At 37.8% G+C, this 20876-nt stretch overlaps 1 protein-coding gene across 1 annotated transcript in view; it reads left to right on the top strand.

Moving 5' to 3' along the window:
• Positions 1-3886: 3886 nt before the first annotated feature.
• LOC102692504 (acid-sensing (proton-gated) ion channel 2) overlaps positions 3887-20876 on the top strand; it is a 352059-nt gene continuing 335069 nt past the window's right edge. Inside the window, exon 1 of the mRNA XM_006638111.3 lies at positions 3887-4869. Coding sequence (XP_006638174.1) covers positions 4306-4869 — 564 coding nt within the window. The 5' untranslated portion in view covers positions 3887-4305. The remainder of the gene's footprint in view (positions 4870-20876) is intronic.

Raw genomic sequence — 20876 nt, 5'->3', positions numbered from 1 at the left:
GGTTAATGTGAGGCACTTTACGGCTACCTGGTACTTTTTTTTCTTCCCTTTAGCCACGGGTGACTTGAAAATTAAATTCAGTCAGTGTGTGACTTTGATGCGGCTCTCGCACTGCTGCAGAAGAGTGGAGCCAATTTCAGCCCTCTCGCAACTCTCATTCCCCCTGGAAGGTGGAGCAAAACCGAAGCGGTTCCCTCCTTGGGTCGTGGAAGCCTGAGTCCATCCTCGGTGGAGTTCCTGAGTTTCTGTAGCAGAGGCTGCAGGACAGATTGGTTCAGCTTGTCCCCAACAGCTCTGGGCTTCTGCCGGGCTTGTCATTTTATCAGCCTGTCTGAGGCAGTCACATCAGTTCAACAACTGTCGCTCTGGGGGAGTCAACCTTCCAACCTTCTGTTGGCACCTTCAGCTCAACCGAAACCCTCCTGCTGTCAGGGCAGCCATTCCCCAAGTGGCTTGTCTATTGCACCTGGAGCCGCAGCTTGAAATGGTGAAAGACAGTTCTGGAGAATCGGCAGCTTGTACCAGTACTGTCACCAAGCATGTTCTCCGTACCAAAGGAAAAAACCTCAGAGATGTTCCATTGGCGTCTTGCAGCATTTCCACTTTCATTTTTTTTCATAACTTTCTTGCTAAAGGTCCAATAATATATTGTTTTCTTTCTGCAAACGAGTGCAAACATACCCGACTAGACATGCATGGGAGAATTCTGCACCCTAACGCGACAAGCGCAAATGTACAAGAGGTTTTTGTTGGATTAGTTATGGCTAGTTACCTGGCTAGTAAAGATAAAAGCTGAATTTCATACAGAAATCAGAAGACACAATCCTATGAAATTATAGGTGACTGTTTACTTGGCAGCTTTATGCAAGTTGATTTGAAGTTAGTTGACTAACAGGAAAATGTACCTGTAAAATTAGATTGTGTTCTCTTTGAAACACTGGTTCAAATACTGAACTGGCCTGCACAAGGCCAAGATAACTAGGTTCTTGCTGCTTGTTTTGTGTAATGCTGAATTGCATACATACAATTTGCATGTGTAGGCTCCTTATTTTGTGCCATGATTCTGTTTTTTAACCATCATGAATCACAAAGATGTCATTCATAAAAGTACAATGAATTTGTTCCATTTACCCATTACACCTACAGCTTTGCATACCTTCCAGTTTCAATCCCTTTCATTACCACTAAGACCACAAATTTACTTCTGTTTTCACACACGTTTGGCATAATCCTGCTTCGAGAGAATGGTATGCCTAACCTCCGTACCAGGATGCGATTGCCTGATGTAGCTTCAGTGTTCAGTAGATGGCAGCAATAACCCGCAAATCTTGCAATGTACACAGGATACCTCTTGCTAGCAATAATAATCAACATTATTTTATGTAGCATTAAAAGCAGATTGGCTACATTTGTGTTTAATAATGAAACAAAAGCAACTAAACACTGTAAAAACACATCTGCAGTCCTGAATCTATGTTTTATGTTGTCAGAATTGAATTGAAACTCATGTATCGCTGTATATAGAGAAGCTCTTAATGAGAACTCTATAGAAAACAGCTTGGTTCCTGAGCCATTACCTATTTTTACTGCACTTAGGTTTTTTGATATATTCATTCTGAAAGTGAAATGACATGTAATTTAATGTATGAACCCCACTGTGCCTTGGCTAAAACTGGTAGCTTAAGTGCCATTTTGGGAGTTTCTGAAATCGATGATACAAAAGTGTTTGCTGATGCTGGAATTCAAAAAACTATTTACAACCTGATGTCATCATTTCTAACCAAGTTCGGCTTGGCTTATATCGTTATTGATGGGAGGCCTGTAAGGAATATTGAGATGCTGCTGGATTTGAGTGTCGGTGGATCAGAAGATGAAGAAGATGGTATTTTTCCATTTTGTTCAGACATTTCTGAATCAATATCCCAGTGAGGTGATGGGGCTGGGAGTGAGGGGCAGGTCTAAAGATTCAGTGACTCTTTTATGACAGCATGGGTGTTAACAACAATATAGTCATATAACAAAATCAATCAGCTCCACACTGTCCCTCTGCTGTAATTCAGATTTAATTCCGTTTTCTGCCCTGACACTTAGAGTCTACCCTTGTGATCAGCTTATCATGTGGTGTGCGGGAGAAGACATGACTACTTTCTTGCACTTATCAATTTTATTCTTGGCATCATCCCTCCTCTGTCCTGTACTGTCAGAGAGCAAGCTAATGCATAAGTGGTTCTAATGACACACTGCCTGGCGACAGATCATTTATTGTCCATACATTTTCCTGTGGAAATTTGTCTTGATTCTAACTTTCACAGCGATCCTTATCATTTAAGATATCACTAAATTGCACAAAAAATAGATTTTTTTGGAATGTGGCAGGTAAGTAACAAAAGACAGATTTATGCCATCGTACGCAATGATTTCATATTGGATAAGCAGAGCTAAAGATACAGTAGAAGTTCAGAACTGAAAAAATGTCTAAATGCTCTTTCTTATATACAGCATTGACACTGTGCAACTGTTGCTTGTGCTCAAGAACAAAATAACCATTTTTTTTTTTAGTAATTTTAAAATTTCATTAAGCTAAATGAACCAGGGTAAAGTCAGTTGTACAGGCTTTCAGGATTTTACTGTGAGGCAATTTTGCAGGTTTTGTCAGGGGTTAACGTGCGAAGGAAGCCGATGTGTAAAGTGAGTGGCACGCATGATAATTGATTCCAGGAGCTTTTACATAAACAAAAGCAGCCTAAGAGGCAGGAGCAATTAGTCCTTTTTGTTGAAAAACGACCCATTTTGACAGGGCATTTCCATTTCACATTTATATATATTCATGTACCCCCCTGCCCCTATCTGTCGAGCACTGACCATCCCTCTCTCTCTCTCTCTCTCTCTCTCTCTCTCATGCACACACTCACACACACTGAATTTCCTTCACTCCGTCTCTCAACCTCAAACTCCTCAGAACACACTCTGCTGGAATCTTCCTCCGTGTTTTTCAGGATCCCCTGATGGACTAAGACTAAGCCTACCGTAAGGCAAGCGCCAGATGCAGCAAAATCAACTGAATGCTTATTCCCATCAATGCTTTTGAGCACCAAGTCCTGACCAGGCTTTTCTTTCATCTGTTATAGTCCTTTTAGTTCCCGTCAAAAACAACAGTTTAAAAAAAGACCCTAAAGAAGGCATTTTTCCTTCCTTGTTTCATTTTTATTACTTTTTTTTTGTTAAAACTGCTGACATCAGAGTGCTATCATTGCCCAGAGGCTGTGGCATCACTCTGGGAGTCATCATCGCTGATGTGGTGATTCGTAGTTTCTCCCAGCCTTCAGCAGCTTCTGTTTCTAATTTTTTTCTTCTTCTCGTGCTTCAGTGGTGCTCTGATTTTTCCTTTTTTTTTCTTTTCATTTCCCTGCATCAATCCTCATTCTGTCAGCCGTTCTCTGAGAAGGAAAGCAGAAATACTGTGGAGAGATGGGAGGCCAGTGAAGGAACAGCTACCAGCAGAAACAACAGCAGCTACCAGCAGAAAAAAAAGGGCAAAGCACAAATCTCAGCCTTACCAGTCTTCACTTCTCCAGCTGGGAGATGAAAAGGAGAGTCAAATGAAATAAAAGCACGTCCTCACACAACATCAGAGTGTGAAGGCTCCTGCTCTCCCCCTCTCTCTCCCTCACGCACTTGTGCTCTCACTCTCCCTCTCTCTCAGTGTGCGTTTGTGTGCTTCTCTCCCTTACTGCTTCATTTCAGCTCTCTTTAATAAACCAGGTTCAGGGAAAGCAGGCGTTCCCTGTGGATCACCACGGAGCGAGAGGAGATATGCACTAGTTAAGATTGGCTGAGGGGCTCCAGTCCCACACAAAAGCGTTGTGTCATCTCGCTAGTCAGATAGATTGTGCTTGAATTTGTCTTCTGTGAGACAGAGAGAGGATGAGGGGGGGTTGAAAAAAACAGAATCATCTTCTTTCATTGGCTATTTTTTTCCTTTCCCTCCCACACTGAACTCACCTTAGTGCCTCCCCTCCCCCCCCCCCCAGAATATCCGTCTGCCTCCTTTGCTTCACAGCACTGAAGTCAAGAGCAAAAGAGTTGTAGCCAGGAGTCTTGAGTAAATATCTACGGGCAGGAAGAGAGCTATTGAGAGCTTCAAGCTGTCTGGGTCCAAGCTCAAGGAGGCGGTTTGGGGGGGGGGGGAGAACCCAGGAAGGAAAAGAAGCCTGGAGTCGTAGCTGTCATTTCCTTTTTTGTTCTCTTTCTTTCTTTCTTTCTCCAAAAGGATTATTATTTGGATTACCAGACAAAGTTGGAGGGATGGATCTGAAGGAAAACCCGAGTGAGGGCAGTGTGGGGAGCTTCCAGCCTTCTGGCCTGCAGATCTTTGCTCACACCTCTACCTTTCATGGTATCCGCTACATATTTGTCTATGGACCCCTGACGCTAAGGCGCTTCCTGTGGACGCTGGCCTTCTTGGCGTCGTTGGGTCTCCTAGCTGTGGAGAGTGCTGAGCGAGTGGCCTACTTCTTCTCCTACCCCCATGTCACCAAAGTTGATGAAGTGGTTTCTAACAGCCTCATCTTCCCTGTTGTGACTGTCTGCAACCTCAACCAGTACCGCTTCAGCAAGCTGACCCGGAATGACTTATACCACGCCGGGGAGCTGCTGTCCTTGCTGGACGTCCACTTGAGGATCCCTGACCCCCACTTGGCTGAGCCTGAGGTCTTGGCCATGCTTATGGAGAAGGCAAACTTCACCTACTACAAACCCAAGCCCTTCAGCATGCGGGAGTTTACAGAACGAGTAGGCCATGACCTGAAAGACATGATGCTTTACTGCAAGTACAGAGGCCAGGAATGCAGCCACCAAGACTTCAAAATGGTGAGTCCTTTCCTCCGTCTCCATCCGAGGTTTTGCTTTGTGCTCATGGCCAGTCCTTTTCGGAAAATCAGTATGTTTCCAGGAGAGGTTTTACAACAGAGCTGTTTTTGAATATGTTCAGATTTAGCATACTTCTGGCTGTCAGTTTTACTTGAATAAGATCTTTGTTGCCAGTTTTGATGTTGTATTTGAATCCTTGCTTGAAATGGAACACTTCATGGAAAATATGTACTGTATGATCCACAACCTACGGCCTCTCATTGTCTCTTAAGGTACTTTCTAGGCACTGGAAGAAAGGTTTCATTGGCCTTTTCGGGCCAAGTGACCTGTAAGATCATGCAAGAATGAAACTCAAATCACATGGGTGTTCCCTCCCTACCAGAATATCCTTCTTCTCCCTTGCTTAAGTCTAGAGCAAAAGAAGTGTAGCTAGCAGGTTTGAATAAAAACCTGAAGGCAGGAAGAAAGCTTCTTAAAGCAAAGTCCAAACACCTGTTCAATAGGACCCCAGACCATGGAGACAAAGAAGCTAGAAATGTGCCATCCCATCTGGAGATGAAAGTCCCAGGAACATGGATGCATGAAACCTGAAAAGACTCACAACAAAAGCTTTGGTATCTGTATTCTAATGTTCCCTTTAATTACGCGGGCAAATATCATTGTTTTGTGCTTTGGGTATTTTCTAACACAAGAAGAGCATAGTACAGTAATGACAGTACAGTACTAACATTCTCCTTTCTTGCCCTGAGCGTTTCACCTTTTCCACAAGTTCCATCCAGAGACATAACCCTGTCTTTGCTATGAAAGAATGTGAAAAATCATTGTCCTATGACTGGTAATGATCTCACATTACCAAAGGCACACAGCCACTCTCTGGCTGGTGGGATAAAATTGAATATCTTCCCTCCTTAACAGGTCTGAGACAGGAGTGTAAGCTCACATGTGCAGCAGATGGAGATTCTGAATGATAAATACATGAGAGGACAATTAGAAAATGTAGCACACAGATGGACTGGATTACATGCATAGTGGATGCAAATGTAGCATATTTTAGGGAAAGCCATTTTCAATTCCATGTTATGCAGATAGGGTATAATGTACTGGCTGCAAGATAATGCAAAGAGACAAAATCACAGAAGGATAATGTTTTGTTTTACTGCATGGAAACGAGCACTTTTTTGTTTTTGTTTCTGTGAATACATGGATTCACTACACAAACAGCTAAAGGGTGATATTTTGAAATATAAGGAGAATATAAGGCGGACAGGTCACACTACCAAAGGAGAAGGAAAGAGAGAACAGAACATCCTTTTGATTTTGAAAGCGGACAGTCCTTGTATTCTGTCTGTGCAGCACCTTTGATTTGGCATAACCTCCTGGGGCAAAGGCACAGCACAGTAAGACAACAACGCACACATGCCAAAGCCTCATTCTTAATGCCTTCATCATTTGTGAGTTGTAGAGTATTAGCATCTGTATAGAGCTAAAAACTAATTTGATAGAAGTAAATCAGATCAAATCATCTGCAGGACTATTTTGTGTAGTTTTTAGGGACATTTTTAATTGACTTTCTCAGTCCTCAAAGTTCATAGTAACATAAACCTGTTGCATTTTGCAAGTAATCAGACCTTCATTGATACAGTCTGGTTGTGGCTGTTTGTAGTTAATAATTCATCCATTCTCTAGGTCCCAAAGTCCCTTTTCCAAATAAACTAGACCCCTTCTGTTCCACCAAAATAACCTGCTCTGTGGAATAAAAATTGGAATGATATTTTCATGGTTTAGAATCTGTAATAGTTTGGATATGATTAATATTTATTAATGATGTTGCCAAAGGTACAGAGTGTCTTAGCATAATAAGCCTTCAAGTTCAATGTAAAATGTTCTTGATCTAATTTTGAGCTCTCACACACGCTCAAAATAAAATGTAATGGACAATGAGCTAGGAAAAGAAACTGCAGAGATGTATAGAGAAGAACTAGGGGTATACATTCTATAATTCCATCTATCTATTCTCAGAAAGCCACAAAATCATGTTAATGATTTTTGGCAACACAAGAACTACTGAAGAGACTAAGACCAGAAAGGGATATCAGTATAGGGTAGGCAAACACATACTGTACAGGGACAATTTAGAGACATCCATGAACCTAAACGGCCTGACTTTGGGGAGAAGTATTGAATTAAACCCAAGGAAGCTGGCCTCCTTTTTGTGCTTCGAGAGTTTTTCAGGATTTAACATTTGGTTTCCTGCACATAGTGGGTCAAATGTGAGAAACAAGTGAAGAACAAATTAATTTCCACACTGCTTTGTAAGCCTGAAAAACGACACTGCAGATATGATATCCATCATTTACGCACAATTCCTGCACTCGTCAAAACAATGGTACAGTAATTATTCTTCTTTTTCGGTTGTCTTCCATTCCCTCATCTTCTTCAAACAGATGTGTTTAAACTTAAACAAATTTGCAATTTTTAATAGCTATGGACTGGTTAGCTGTGCTAATGTGCTAAATCAATATGCTCACATACTTTTACTCATGCCTGTCTATTTTTGTTTGCCTCAGTTTAAGGATGTAAATTATGATGGAAGTACATAAGTCTTGATTGCTTAGATAATTTGAGCATTTAGTCAAAACGTCCTGTTAAAATTAATTTATATTAAAAGAACTAACTTCTGGAAAAAAGAAAAGGCACAAAGCATAGAGTGCCCCTGATCCTTCATATAGGATATATATGTGTCTTTTAATAAACGTGTATGAACATAAATATACACTGTATACTGTACATTGTATAGTATATTTTTAGCTCTGTATATATGCACATAAAATATACATGAAATGTGCTGCATCTCTGTGCTGTGTATCACAAAACAAAGCCAGCTGCAAATGCTGTGCAATGAAGCTTGAAAGTAAGACAGAGATATGCACTTCACTTTATAGCCCATACACATTCCTTCCAGATAAATATTTTAGAGACTGCATTATGATAATATGGATTTATTTGGAATGGAGGGTAGCATGTACAATGGGTTGGTGAGTCACCTTGTATTTGGGTCTGTTATCCTAATTCCAGCCCACACACTGAGTATCACTGCCCGAGGGAGCAGAACTCAATTTGATTATGGTGCACCAGAGAGCATCTTTTCCATTCCTGAGACATGCAGCTCAGACATATGACCCATAAATTCTGTTCTCTTGCTTTCATGCTCATGTAAGTTGAAAAAATACAAAGGGAATTTCAACACCCCAGGCAATAGAGTACTACTTTTTGCATTCTTTTCTGGGACTTCAGACACGACTGTCAAATGTGTAGAAAGTCATTCAGAACTTTGAAGGAGAATGCATACAAGCAGGGAGTTGTGTGTCAGGGCAATTTAATCATTAGGGAGAATTTGGGTACATTTTCATCCATAATAACTTCAAATGCCCCATCTGGATATCTGAGGATGTAACTGGCAGCATGTTTTATGCGATGTTGCAAAGGTTTTTTTTTTTTTAGGTGGGATTGATGTAGACAGACTTTTCTCATTTCTTAACATTTGAATGCTTAAGGACTAACTCAAGATTTTCTAAATGTGAACTTGGAGAGAGCAGTTCACGTAAGCACATTGTTTACAAAATAAAATTAATAAAAAAAGAAAAGATATTACCTTTAGCACAGCTGTGCCATTAAAGATTTTTTACAAGCAGCATTCTCTTATAAGCCTGTTACCTTACTTTGCACAGGTAAAGCACTGATCTTAAATTATGATTAAATACATTAATTTCCTGCTTCTTGAGTACATTTTGTCCAGGAAGCTCCTACTTGAACAGCCTGATAAAAGCTCACTTAATGCTGTTGTCTTATTTGAACAACTGTGGTAATACCAATATTTAATTTAGCATTTTCTTTGTATATTTGTCACATCAAAACTAATGATTTCTGAAATAGATTTTTTTTCTCTTTGGGTCCCTGGCTAACTTTGAAACAGAAAAAGGAGCTAAAGTACAGAAGAAAATTATACTTGTACAGGTCATGTGGGAATGTGTTTCAAAGTTATACAATATATTGTACAGTAGCACCCATGCACTGCAATGTGGCACTGAGAATGTGGAGCTTTTTTTCTTTATGGACTGGTAGCCGAGATGGTCTATGGACTGCTTGTAAAAAATACTAATCTTTGTGTATTTAGAAATTGAAGCACGTGTCATTTAAGATATTGATATATTTTAAATCTTCAGAAATGTTGAATGAATATGGATGTACACCTGATTTCTGGTGAACCTCAGTGTTTGATGATCCACAAAAAAACAATTTTAATTTACAGTTCCTCAAAAAAATCATAAAGCTGGAGGCTATTGAGGTTTGGAACCTCTTCTGGGTTTTGTGCTACCTGCTCTGCTGCCTCTGTAATTAACAATGATATACTTTATATTCTCCTGCATGTAATATTAGAGTCACATTTTACTGTATGTCTTAGACTTTGGCATCTTTTTGCAACATGCTGCCATTGAATCCCAATCATCTGTGATGATAGTTTCAAGATTCCTTGGAGAATCCAATTTTAATCAGAAATATTTTGAACCAAATGAAACAAGGAATGTGGTGCCCAGTAACTTAATTTGACTGAAGGATACAGGTAGGGCAATCCACCACTGCAGAATCCAATTCCATTAAGATTCCTGATCAGACTCTGAAAGAGCCGTTTTCTCCCTCTTCAAATTTTCAGTGTTACAGCTCAAGTGTACTCATTCTTCTTTCCCAGGTGTTTTTTTGGAATTCCTTCAGCTATGCTGCAGGGTTATCAAATCTCAGTCATTCAAATTTCTCGCAAATTCATGTTGGATGACTTTGTTACACGAGGCAGGGGCAGGAATTTATATATTCTACTCACCGCCCTGATCTCTTCAATTCACAGGCTGCAGTTAAAATGCTTCCAATACACACTTTACATGTTTATGATATCCCGAAGTGTTCATTGATATAGTATTTGTACAGAGATTTTAAACATATTATTATTATTTTCTTGCTTTTTATTGTGTTTTCATTCACTGAATGAGATACTTCATGTGTGATTCATGGTAAAGCTCAGTGCCAAATGCCCAAAGGTATAAAAACTCTCCCTTGCACAAAGAACATTGAACTAGAAATCTATTTGTCTTTGGTTATTTTTAAGAAACACAAAGATCCAATACATCATAACCTTGACTTCAGCTATTGAGTTGGAAAAGTTTTGTTCTGAAAATGGCAATTGCAAGATTGTAAGATATTGATCAGAATATCTGTATAATGTATAATAAAATGTGTTCTTGAAATACTTATATTCTTTAAATGTCAGAAATCATAATATTCACTTCTTAGACTGTTACCTGCATAATTGTCCTGAATTATTCATAAATGGAGAGGAAATCTGAGGAAAGTAGCATCTGTTAGGCTTTGGATGGAAAAGTGAGTTTTAATAGAAAAGAAATTATACCTTTTGCACACAGAGATATTCTTAATAGCAATCATAAAAGGGAATACTAATATACAAAATAATTTACACCCTTACATTTCCATACAAAAAATGAGCAAATATCACACATATAAAGAGTGATAACATACCCATCCAATGAAGTCTCATTTGGTGAAATTCCAAATTATTTATACACATTTTTAAACTGAGAATGTTTACATTTGAAACTATTTTTAAAACTGAAATGAGTATAATTAATACTTTGATGGGTGAAAGCAATTAAATGTCAGGAAAAACTTCAAAGAAAAATCCCAGACTAAAACATACTGATTGAAAAAGTATCCACTCCCTCAGGCCCTCAGGCCACGGAGGAGACGACCTGGTGGTAGGCGGATCTCAAGACATCCGTACCCTCAATGCTGAGCGAGGAGGAAAGGACCCGGAAATATATAGCCCCACACAAAGACACACCAGAAGACAAGCAAAGCACAGGGAAACTAGGAACAGGACAGAGTAGGAGCAGCCTCTAGCCATAGAGGGTGTGGCAGTATCTGTTTCTACCACCTTTGCACACTGGGATGCTACTATTTTAAATGTTTTTCTTTGAAAACATAGCCAAGCTCTGTCAAGTTGGTTGACGATTGTTAACAGCAACTTTTAAGTTTTGTCACAGATTCTCAGATTCAAGTCAGGACTCTAGGCCACTCAAGGATATTCACTTTCTTGTTGTTAAGACACTCTACTGGAGCTTTGGTCTTTGGGTCATTGCCCTGCTGAAAGGTGAAGTTTTATTCCAGTTTTAGGTCTTTTGCACACTGAAGCAGGTTTTCCTTTAAGATTTGTACTAAGTACCCTATACTTTTCTTCATCCATGTTGTCTCAGTCTTGACAAACGTCTGTTGAGAAGCAGTGCAGAAATATAATGCCTCCATTCCATGGTTGACATTAGGGACAGTTTTGACAGGTACTGTACCACATGTTTATGGGAGATGTAACACTTTGCATTTAAATAAAAAAAGTTCAATTTTTTTAGCAAACCCCAAAACCATATGGAATGTGTCTGCAATGGGAGTCTCCCTGTAGTTGCTGTTCTGTCCTAAACTTCATCTTTTGCTCTTCAGGCAATGAAAATTTGATTATAGGTCAACAAGCACTTGTGATTGGATCCCCAAATATTCTAATATTGGGTATCATATCTATCAAAATTGGACAAGAGAATCTTCTTTTTATTCTTTATGCTCCCAAATGCTGAATTAACAGATGTGTTGTAGTTTGGAAAGGGAGACTGTTAACAACTGTGTGAAGACACAATTGTTTGTTCCAGTTTTGCTCTTCCTAGACAAGACTAGTCAAATGTTGATTTTTCTATACATAGACATACAGAAACATGAAAGTGACCAACAGCTATTAAGCTTTGGCTTGGAGTTTAATGGGTTAATTACTTCCATGTCTGTGTCTTTTTTATATATTAGTATGTCCCTTTAATGTAGTGATATGCAGAGGGTCACTTTTTTAGAATTCCATAGTGGAGTTTGATTTGCATCGGTATGGAGTAACTTCAGAAACACACAGTGCTGATTAAAAAAGTAGGGTAGTTATTTTTTGTTCAATTTTCAATTTTTCATTGAAAGAATCATTTTAGGTTATTTCTTACAACTTCCCCATTGTAGGGATATAAAGACACTGATTTGATTCCTAGGACATAAGCCAGATTTCAAATCCATCAAAACGGCCAAGAAAAGAGGAAAAAGTTTCATGAATACATGAAAACAATCTGGGCAACATATGCTTCTTATATAAACTTACCAATGCAAGCTGTTTATTGTGCCTTAACACTTTTACAGGCTTGTTTGCAATTTTACCACTGTATGCAGGAATTTTATTTTATTCTTTGCTTTCACAGCATTCCATTACTTATCCATTTTCTCTCATTATGTTGCACAGCTGAAAGCATTTCTAATGGAAATTAATGCAATCGCAGCAGAGATGCAAACAACTGAAAAAATCTGTTTAGTTACACATCCACATTAGTACTTTCTATTATCTTTGCAACAAAATCTTTGAGATTATATACTTAAAAATACAGGCTTTAAATTGAAAGTGTTAATATTGAACATGTGAAAACACTGAAACAGTATTAGTGAAATGTATTAGTGAAAACAGTATTAGCGCAAACAGTATTAGCGCAATTGTGCCTGGAGAACGTCTCAATTCAACTTTTGAACATGGCTCAAAGAAACACAAAATGTCTTTTCCCTTGGGCCAAAGATTTCATGTTCTTGTGTACTGTACTTTCAGAAGGTGTACAAAAGCCTATCTAAGCAAAATCACTCTTCAGACATTCTTGCATTTCTTTCAGAATTACAATTCATTAATAATAATGTTTAATAATACATTGAGTTTCTTAGGTATTCCTGTGCATTGTTCAAGAGTGTAAGCTGAACAATAAATCCACAATACCCTGACTTTTTAGTTTATTTACAATTTCTCCTAAGGTGGATTATCGGGTTGAAGATCATAGTTTCACACCAGCAAATTACCAAATGTTTCTTCATGATAAAATAGTGAGCAACTGTACTGTAATAAAGCCATATTGTTCAAGGAATACCACACTGCTTAGAACTTTGATATTTGAATGGATGATTGTTTAATATGGGCATGTCCATTAGTAGACATGTAGATCATCCACATGTCAATATCAGAATGTGAATAAGAACACATGAACAGGGACAATGAAAGGACAAACAACTTTTTAATTGTACCTATTTAAGATTCATGACAGCTGGAGACAAAATTAATGTTAATATTCAACACAGCACAGACACCATTTTCAGATGAAACAGTATTAACCAGGATATTTGTATAATCAAACACCCTGTGCAAGATTCATGTTTCGTTAAACTGGTACTGGTTACCATAGATAACTCACACAACACGTCTGACTGACTAGAAAGAAAATATGGACTAATTTGCTAAAAATATATAATCTTATTGTATACTCAATATTACTACAGGGGAACTAGGAGAACTGCTCATTTCAAGAATAGGTAGATGTCCATATGTTTTGAGCTCAGGCCGGGTTGTTTACTGCTTACCATCTACATCAGGCAGTGGTGTATGGTTTGAAGAGTGCCCCCAGAGGCAGGGTCTGTCAGGGCTCTCTTGGACCCCAGTGAAACAGAGTTCTGCAACTGTTTTGGCACCTAAAAGTTTGCTGTGATGTCACTGAGGGGTATGCCACGCCCCCAATCAGCGCTAATCCAGTTATGACATGTGTGAATGCAAGAGTGATCCTGATACCATTACACTTGGGGATACAGCCCAAGGATTAAGATGGTGTGGGAGTGATTTGGGTTTTGGGCTAGGGATATTATTGTGATATAGTCATGGAGAGGTGTGGCTCCAGACTGTAAATAAAGCTGGTGCACACCCTCTGATATAAATAACTTTATGATCAATAAAGTATTACAACAAATGTATAGTCCTTTCCTACACCACACACTGTTTTTGAAATGAAAGGACTCATAAGACATTTAAACCCATCAAGAGAGATTCTAATACCTTTAAATGGACATGGCGATAGGAAACAGAAACACATTTCTATTACCAATCCTATTACTTCTATTATTACAGTATGTTTATTAGCATGTGATGTTTAAAGACACAATACAAACTAATGAGCAATCAAGGAGCATTGTTATACAATTTGTGAATTCAGATCTGCATTGTTAAACTACTAGTTTGAAAAAAAATTAAGGGGAGAGTAGTTCTCTTGGCCATTCAGGAGATTTGGCTGTGGTGAGCCATGCAGGTGGACCTGCAGATAAACACAAATAATACGTGTGGCTTTCTCCTGATGCTTTTCCTCTCCATAGTCATGTTTAACAGGCTATGTTGGCTTTTTTTAGTTTTGAACTCTGACTGATTGAGTTACCGGAGTTGATTTCCTTTATCTGAAGTGCCTAGAATCTAACATTGAAATTTACAGTCACGTCAAGTCTTTAAGAACAGTCATTGAATACAGTTTATACAAAAGAAAGCACATACAAAATGAAATAGTTGTGTAATCGCATTAAATACGAGGTTTAAGATGAGAGCCTGCAGTTCCATCAAGCACAATAATGTGTTGCTCTAATGGTAATAGTAGTTGCCAGAGAAAATAACATTAAAATGTCTCCGTGGTTTGCCTAGAGTCTTGAAAGGGGCTCTCCCAACACCTCCAGGATGAATGTGCTAATTGTGATACACTAGTCAGCTAGTGACATGACACAGGCTAAAACGGCAACATCTGGACCACACAGATCAACCTGCCCTTGGAGAAAAAGGCTTTCAATCAATGAACCATTTCTGGTCTTGTATACATTTATAAAATATAGTTTTGGTGCCAAGATGACACTTGGGAAGAATCATTGTTTACCAAAATGTCAGTTATTGTAGTAAAAAAGATTCCAGATTGCTATTTAGAATTAATGGTATTCATTTTAAATCTGGAACAAGACTTCAGTACCAGATTTATTCGGATATTCATTGATTCATGCGGTTCTTCCAATTGAATTGTTCAGGGTTTTGCACAAATATAATGATGCTGTCATGAGTCGAAGGTAATTTAATCAGGCTTCATTAATTTTCAGTCCTTTTTCTTCCTAATCTATTGTCTTGAAAACCTCTTACAAAATGATTGTAAAATTTTGAAGGTGTTTTATCACCTTAGTGGACATGTAGCTCAGAGCTGATTTTCTCATTCTTTATTACAGTTTCAGAAAAATTGAGTTTATTAAATTACTGTAGATTTTCTCATTGGATTGGTTACGAAACAGAGATTACACAGCATCAATGGCTTTATCATATGGAACACAATACAGTTTCTATGGAGTTTCGGAAACAAATGTTTTGATTAGTTCATCCTACTTCCGAAAGGTGGTCGATGATGCTAAATCTGCTTCCATATCCTGCTTCTTTGTTTGCACAAAGATAAGTTGTGAGTATTGTGTGTAGGTTTAGAAAATGATCTACAGAATAGGTAAAGAGCAGCTATTTTATATCATTCTTCTGTTTATATATAAATTGATATGCTGTGATCTCCTGGTACCCTTCCATTCTTCAGATGCTTGATATCATGTTTGATATTAAGGGCACAGCTTGTCTTTTACTCTTCTCCTGGCCCAGGGCCCTAGGCTTTTGAAGACTGGTATTCAATTACCTTGACAACACTCTTCAGTTTTTGACTGTGATAAGATATGATTAGAAGGTATTCATACTTCATATACTTCAGAAGTATATTTTCATACTGTAAATAGAGCTATATATATTATAAAGCTCAATACATGTTAAAAATGTACAAGGTGTGTATTTAATGTTACATTAACATTATAATGTATTGGCTTTATCATATCCTGTAGATAGGTTTAGCAAATTCACGAATGTGTGGTCCAATCTTCAGATGCTTGATAATGAATGACATGATACTACATATTAAAATTAGGATTAAGATTATACAATGATAATGGCTCTTTCAGAAGAAGTTCCTTCTTGACACTACTATAGCAGGATTACCTCATAACTGGCATGTGACATTAAAACACCTGGCACTATGATTTGTGATGCTGATTACTGTAAGGGCTCTATTGCTAGAATATTGCTTGCTTGCAGTTTTATTAAACTGGGTGTTGTTTTACTAAAACAGAAATCTAATTGAGGTGGGTGGATTCTGTCAATAGGTCTCTGTGTTTTATTGCTTCTTTAGAATTCATTGTGGGGAGCTAATAGGTCTGCTATCTATTATTACATTCCAGTAAAATCCCATAGTACTGAAAATACTGTGCTCATACCTTTTAAACTAATTAGGTTGGTTAGTGAATTAAATTCTCTCCCTGTTAGTCAGAAGTGAGTTAAAATAGGTCCACAGTTATAAGCTCCAGCATTTCCTAGGAATATTTAAATATGTTAAGAAACATACTTGCTTCATTGCGGTGTTAAAAGGTGATGTAACCTCGGAGACAGGGTATCAAGTGGTACTTTAAAACCTCATCTTCCAGAACTCATCTTAACGCTGAAAATCTTCCAATGTTGTAACCATTTATATGATCAAAGTGTCCTAATCCCTTATTCAAGAACAACACTACAGTGGAGTTTCATCAGAAACTTGACCTTGGGCATTTCATTCCTTTATATGAAAATGTGTTCTGTAGTGTACAGCCTAATTACTGTAGTATGACTTTGAGGAAAAAAGAAAAGTCCCTGATTTCAAATTGAGTGAGAGCTGTGGCTAGCAACAAGCAATAAGATGCAATATAAAATGAGTATGAAAAACCCCAGGACAATCCATGACTGCCAGCATACCACTAGTTTTTCCTCAGTTTTAGGTGGTTTCTTTTATTAAGGTCCCATTCTTTCAAACTCCTAACCAGATCCTGGTTTAGGCTTGGCTCTCCTTGCACACATATTCATCAAAATCATTGGATTTTCTCAGTAACTCCTCCCTGTCTTCATTCAACATCAAGCACAGAAGCATCCAATCCAGTCACTAAATTTTCCAATCTTCACTAATCACTTACTGTGACAACCTGTGGTGCTTGCACACACATGCCTTAAATTAATCAATCCTTAGCTTTTTGTTTTAAGTGGGTGGTCTCTCTTACATCTGTAGGGTCTTATCTCTTTCATGGTGTTCCTCTGAGGGAAGACTACACAGTCCTCTTCAGTCTCATTCCCCCCCCCCACTACATTCAACTCTAGATGTCATCTTGATTGATTCTTTTGTCCAAACAAAATGTTCACCAAGGCAACTGTGTCAACTGACATTTTCGCTCCTACTGTTTACCAAGCCCCAGATCTTCACTAACAACTACTAACTATCTTGCTTACTAACGATGCTAGCTGATCCTGTTTGTCCAGGGACACCTCTCTGTATTCAACTCTTTCTTCCCAGACCCAAAGCAGCCAGTTTGTTTTATGAACATTATTGGTAAGCTCTCTACAGCAAGCACTGGAACTCTAATCTTGTATCTTTGGACCCAGACCGAAACACTTCCCTCTTAAGCAGCCCAGAGGTGTGGCTAATTCCATGCAGAGCCTATCCTAACAGCTCCTTTCCCTCATGTGGAATCTTATTCCCACTGAGTGCCAATTACTCACTCAGACCAGCTGTGCTCTGGTTCTGCAGGTTTTCCCAATTAACAGGCATCATGGCTCAAGGTCACACCACAGGGCCTGGGTTTGAGCCAAGGTGGTGGCTTTCACACACAGCCATCTGTTATAACTGTCACTATGTCATAGCCAGTTCAAATTGACATCATCTGTTTAAATTCAGAAAAAGATGCTTTTCAGGCAAATGCCATTGCAAATAACAATGGACCACTGATGTATTATTTTCTTCCACTGTCCCACATACCACAGGTTAAAAAACTACTGTTCTAGTATAAGGACTTGATGTTTACATGGCAGACTGCCCACCTGGCAGGATAGAATTACAAATGCAGGGTACGTTTTGTGAAGGAATTAAAAAATACATTACTGCACAATCCATCATCCCTACAGCAATAATTTACCATTTGGTCCATAAGAGCTTTCTGTTGCCTAATTGGCATAATTATTTAATTAACTGGACAAATGTAACCCTTCTCTTTAGGCCTCAGAAAGTTTTATAGGTTCTGTATTTTTAATCTTTTAAAGACTAAATTAATGAGAGATTAAACAGGAATAAATATCCAAAGATTCCAGGGTCCCTTAGGTTTGATATATTGTGATTTACATAATGCTTCCAAGTGTGCTTTCCAGATTGAACTTAATCAATGTTATATGTCATAACTGGAGATGAATGAACATCTTTCAAGCAATCTCTTTTGCCATTATGAGCTATAGTAGTGTATATCTGCACATATCACAAGAAGTATGGAATGTTTTTTCTTTTTCTGTTTAAGCTGGGGGTAGAAATTCCTCTTAAGAATAAATTATCCCACCTGCAGCCAGGATGAGAAAGCAAAATATGGAAATCAGGTACAAGTATATAGGAATAAGCATAAAAAGCATGGTTTTACACAAGGGGAATTGGCTGTTTGAAACGTCCAAACCAAGCTATGCCATGGAATTGCATTCTCCTGGATACTTTTAGGAACAGCTTGATGAATTTCATAGTATGCTAATTAGGAGCTGGAGAAGAAAGATAGGGAGGATGGTTTCCTCTTGTTTATTGAATTTGTTATGCTCTGGTGCTCCTTTGCAATATTTACTGCTACGTACAATGCTATTTCCCTACAGACATCCTTGGAAATGATTTTTATTTCAGTAGGGTTCATTCCTGGTCAAATATTTAGAAAATAATAATATACTGCATGTCAGCGAATTCAGGTGATTGAATTAATCGTGATTGTATGTAAACCTCATTGGATTGTTCACTTGAAATAACGTACATTTTTATCTGATTATTTTTATTTTTCCACCCGAGCAGGAAAAAAGAAAAACTTTCCGTATTTTTGTTTGTTCCTGGATTGCTCCATTTGGGCTGCAGTACTTCAAGTTTTGCGTCACTTCTGTTAGCATTTCACTGAAAGATACGTTCCTTAATTTCCCCAGATTACTCTTTGTGTAGTGAAATAAAGGGTTGTGAAATTCCATTATACGCTCCAGATGTTTTAGATGAAATGCGAGGGTCATTGATTTTCTGCTTTTAACACAACTACGACTCTAAGTGGAAAAGATTAGAAGTAGGAGATTTCTGGATTGGCTATGACCCAGTTCCTCATCTCACAACTGAAGTGGTGATTTTTTAATCTTTTAAGATTGAGCTGTAATGAAATATCTGTGATTATGATTTGCTTTACTTACCAGTCACAATATGATCTAGGGGACGCTAGCAGATTGCTCTTGTGCATTTCTAACAATCTTGGTTAATAATTGTCATACCATCCTGGATCCTTCGTATCAGTACTTTAAAACTGTTGAACTAGACTACGAAACATGGACAATTACCAGGGATAATGATTTTGTGACTGGGTTGAAAAACATCTTATTTCACTGAGCATTTCAAATTCCAAAACATCTTGAGGGAATATTCCAAGAGACTGCAGAAGCAGAAGGTGGAATGACATAAAATAACACCTATATTTTGAAATTATCTCTTACAAAAAAGGTAAACTGTATAACTTGAGAACACTGCAACCAAGGGATCAGCTTAAATACAATCTCTCTTAACCTTTTTTCTTTTTTCCATTGCCACACCAATGACACAAAAGACCTGCTGACACATGACATGACACAATCATTTGTGATTTAGCAGAATCAATTGCTTTAGTGATTCAGTGAGTTCTCTACTAGCTTATGCATTTCCTTAGAGAGGTTGTGTGCTAGCCATCAATTAAAATGCCCTCAAGCTTCAGCAGACAAGTGATATTAAGCTGTCTTTTTGAAAGCCTTGCTTTGATTGTAACATCATTTGAAAAGTAAATACAAAATATAGCAAGTGTGAGAATTATATTTTGACGATCTTTTGTTGATTGAACATGCAGACTGAAACTGTAATTATAGGAAAAAGGAAAGTTTGGGTGGCTACAATAATTTTTCCTATTATAAAAAATTTAAATTACAGTTTTTAAATTACAGTAGCTCTAACTACACGATTTTAGCATGTTTTTACAGGTAATTACCTATAAGCTATTAAAGCCAGTGTTTGATGTTTCAGGGAAAGAAATTCATTCTGAACTGAAATCATCTGAAGATGCACAAGAACTTTAGTCCAGAATATAAACTATGCCTTTGACTGCATTGTGGATTACTGGAGTCCTATAGCTGAAGATATTGTGCCACAAAATGAAATATAAATTGAACTACACTAGCACTTCCATCATTATTACCAACTTCTCCATGAAACGTTTCTGAAGAAAATGCAATTCCTTGCACCTGAAATCACAAGTGAGTTGACAAAATGGTCAAAGATCACAGCTTTTGTTATATAATGTGCAGGGATCTATTTACTATTCCTTATCCTTACAATTATATCAGTCTGAGAAATTAGATCTACAAGTCTCAGAATGAAATACTGTATGCAAGTGTACAAATTTAGGAAACAAAGTATTTGCTTCACACAAACATCACCTGCCAACATGAAAAACCTTCAGTCTAACATGCAAGGTGGCCAATGGTGAAACACAAATTCTCTATTCTCTAAAAAAAAATAAAATAGAAAACACATAAAATGTAATAATATAAAAACATACAAAATATACTAAAAACATTTCTATCTCATCTTATAGGGTTCAACTGACAGGTCAATTTCTAAATGATATTCTTGGTATTTATTGCAGCTCAAATGACCCTATTAGGCCAAAGATGCATACTGGCAGCACTCAGAGTTATGAGTTACTCAGTTTGTATGTTTAAAATAATATCTGGAGGAAAACACCAAGGACTGTGGATGGAATTTATGCCACATATTTTGTTCATTTTTCTAAGCTATTCTGAGCTATTGTCTGGACTGTAAAAAAACACTTCATAATGTTCTTGTGGAGAAGACTTGTGCTCTGGCTAAGCACATTTAATTTACCCACATTTGAACAATTAAATTGGAATAGATTGA

This window comes from Lepisosteus oculatus, chromosome 28 (assembly GCF_040954835.1).
Source record: "Lepisosteus oculatus isolate fLepOcu1 chromosome 28, fLepOcu1.hap2, whole genome shotgun sequence".
In the NCBI taxonomy this organism is placed as follows: domain Eukaryota; kingdom Metazoa; phylum Chordata; class Actinopteri; order Semionotiformes; family Lepisosteidae; genus Lepisosteus; species Lepisosteus oculatus.
Note: the sequence above shows the minus strand (reverse complement) of the source record. Positions and strands in the feature narration are given on the sequence as shown.